This window comes from Apaloderma vittatum, unplaced genomic scaffold (assembly GCF_000703405.1).
Source record: "Apaloderma vittatum isolate BGI_N311 unplaced genomic scaffold, ASM70340v1 scaffold1606, whole genome shotgun sequence".
In the NCBI taxonomy this organism is placed as follows: domain Eukaryota; kingdom Metazoa; phylum Chordata; class Aves; order Trogoniformes; family Trogonidae; genus Apaloderma; species Apaloderma vittatum.
In genome coordinates, this window is record NW_009722069.1 from 3,506 (window position 1) to 6,100 (window position 2,595).

Genomic DNA, 2,595 nt, shown 5'->3' on the forward strand with positions numbered 1-2,595 from the left:
AAGTGCTGAGACAGTGTTTGAACAGATGGGTAACTCTGAGAAGAGAGACTAAACGAAGCTTAACTTGAATTCAGAGCTGAAAAACATCCTACAGGGATCTGAACGACTTCAGTTTCAAGGCTCTGACGCCTCCAGATTGCATAAAATTAATTTTATTGTATCATGTCCCCTCTTCCAACTGGTGAAGCAGTCTTGCAAGAAACTGCAAAAACTCTTGCTCTTCCCCAACTCAGGACATTTGCTACCAAGAGCTACAGGAAACACACGTACTTACCTGTAAGCCATAGCCGGGGACTCTGGAAGGAGCAGGTTTCCAGGAGGAGCTGTTCATCTTCTTCTGAGACCTAAATTAAAAAACAGAATAGTGCTTTTGAAGCAGATAAAATAATACTGTGTTCTTGACTTTCAATATTGAAATGTCATGAAAAGAATTTCACGAGGCAAACCCCATGAAGTTACATAAAGAAGCACTCAGGCAAATCAAGAGCATTAATTAGAAAGATAAAATTCAGAGAAGACTAGAAAAAGAAATGAAAAATCAAATCAACCTGGAAACACGGTATTTTTACCACAAAAATTCAACACATACTTATTTTTGCTTCGCTCCTCATCACTGCTGTCGCTTTCGCTGCTAGAGCTCCGACGTCGATGTTTCTTGTGCTTCTTCTTCTTCTCTTTCTTCTTCTTTTTCTCCTTTTTATCTAAACTGTTTTGCAGCTATAAAGCAAGACGTCATTTCATTAGTAGCAGCTACTGTCTCTACTCTTGGACAGCCACCATCACGTGGCAAGGCAAGCAAGTTCTCTGCAGAAAGGCTCCTGGAACTAACATAAACCATTTAACAAGGTCCTCTCTCTGAACTAAGGAGCTTAACAGAGTCTTCCCCGGTGTCGGTTTGGTATTAGCACATGTCAAATCCCAGGCCTGCGATCACTCCGTAGTACTAAGTCAGCCATTAAGCACTAGCTAAAAAAAAAAGCACACCGGAAGGGCAAGAAGAATAAAATAACACTGAGTTTGAAAGGAAATTAATCCCCGCCGAGAGACGCATAGAGAACCTCGTTCTATTATATAAGGATTACAGAAAGCTGAATTTATTCTCTTCTTCTCTGAGGAGTCAGGAAACAGAACTGAGCTCCTAATCCTAAATGATACTAATTCTGACCTGTTATCCTCTCCTCGTGTGAGTATATTCTGTGCTTTGAGTTGTAAAGCAGTACTGAGATATACCTACCAATTCTTTGATTTTCTTCATTTTAACGGGATTATTCAAAACTTCTCTCTTCTTTTCCTCCTCCCTCTTTCTAAAGGAGAAACAAAATAATTACAATATTCAAATAACTGAAAATACCACATTTTCACAACAGATGCCAATCAAGTGCAAGCTCTAAAAACATACAGAGCAGAAAAATGGGCAAGTTTTGTACATTCAGCAAAATAAATCCAGCTAAGGAGGAGTCTGCCCTCTTCTCCTCCACTTAGGAGTGCAACTAGTAGGGTAAACAAAAATCAACTTTCCTACAACGCTAATAAATACCTGAGCTACCACAGCAGACCAGATATACTCATGCACATAAAAAAAGATGAAGTTAAAGACAAATCAAAGCAGAATAACAATCTTTGCGTTTATACCAACTTATCAGCTTCCAGCTAGGTGACCTACACGACAACGATCAGCTTTGTTTGAGTGACGAAAATATCAGATTTGAAATGAAGTCAGAAAAATTACCCCAAAGCAACAAACCGATTCAAACACGTTATTTGGTGTTGCTGTGTCTAGAAGACACAAGTAAGATCCCCATCGTCAGGTAAGCTGCTGGTGAGCCCTCTGCAGCCAGGACTGCCACCTACAGCCCAGAGCTCACCAACAGGCAGAGAGGAGGAACAGACACAACAACAGTCTTTATGAAGATAGATAAGACAGCTCTTAGTGAGATACTAATACTGATGCTTTGCCTCATCTACTACCGATTTCAGCTCCACATTTAGTACCTTATCATGAAAAGTGGATCCTCCCGGATTTTGTTTGCCATATCCAGGACGGAATTGGCACCAGACTTGGCAAAAATGGAGCCCGGGAGAAGTCCCGTCTCACTGGAACAACCCGCGTCCTTGTCTTCTGCCTTCTCAAAGATGTATTTGTCCACAGGGCGGCCCATGAGGTATTCCTCTCTGTTCACCATGCCTCCGGGACCCTGGTACATCCACTCCAACTTCTCTTCTCTCTTCCTATTGCAAACAAGACCATCTTATTTTACTCCTCACAGTTCCAGAGTTACGTTTTAAGTCGTCAGCATTTAAAATAAAGGCGAGAGAGAACATTTTATCGCTAGAGATGTTACAGTGAGGGCTCTCTCAGGGCACCAGGAACACCTGCACCACCTCATCAGACAGCCCAGAAGCTGGCCAGGGCTGCTCACAACAGTCTGGGCAGCACCAGCAGCCCCTCACCTGACAGTGCCCATGTCCTCGGCGTAGCGCTGCATCTCCTCGCGGGCTCGCTCCTCCTGCAGCTCCCGCTGCAGCTCCTCGATCTTCTTCCGCTCGGCCTCATGCTTCTGCTCGGCTTTCCACACCTTCTCCACATTGCGCAGG

General features: G+C 43.3%; 1 protein-coding gene across 1 annotated transcript in view; it reads right to left on the reverse strand.

Annotated features, from left to right (window-relative positions):
• CWC25 (CWC25 spliceosome-associated protein homolog (S. cerevisiae)) overlaps positions 1-2,591 on the reverse strand; it is a gene marked incomplete at its 5' end in the record, with an annotated part of 5,346 nt that extends 2,755 nt beyond the window's left edge. Inside the window, 5 exons of the mRNA XM_009871605.1 lie at positions 275-344; positions 590-717; positions 1,235-1,304; positions 1,993-2,229; positions 2,452-2,591. Coding sequence (XP_009869907.1) covers positions 275-344; positions 590-717; positions 1,235-1,304; positions 1,993-2,229; positions 2,452-2,591 — 645 coding nt within the window. The remainder of the gene's footprint in view (positions 1-274; positions 345-589; positions 718-1,234; positions 1,305-1,992; positions 2,230-2,451) is intronic.
• Positions 2,592-2,595: the final 4 nt, after the last annotated feature.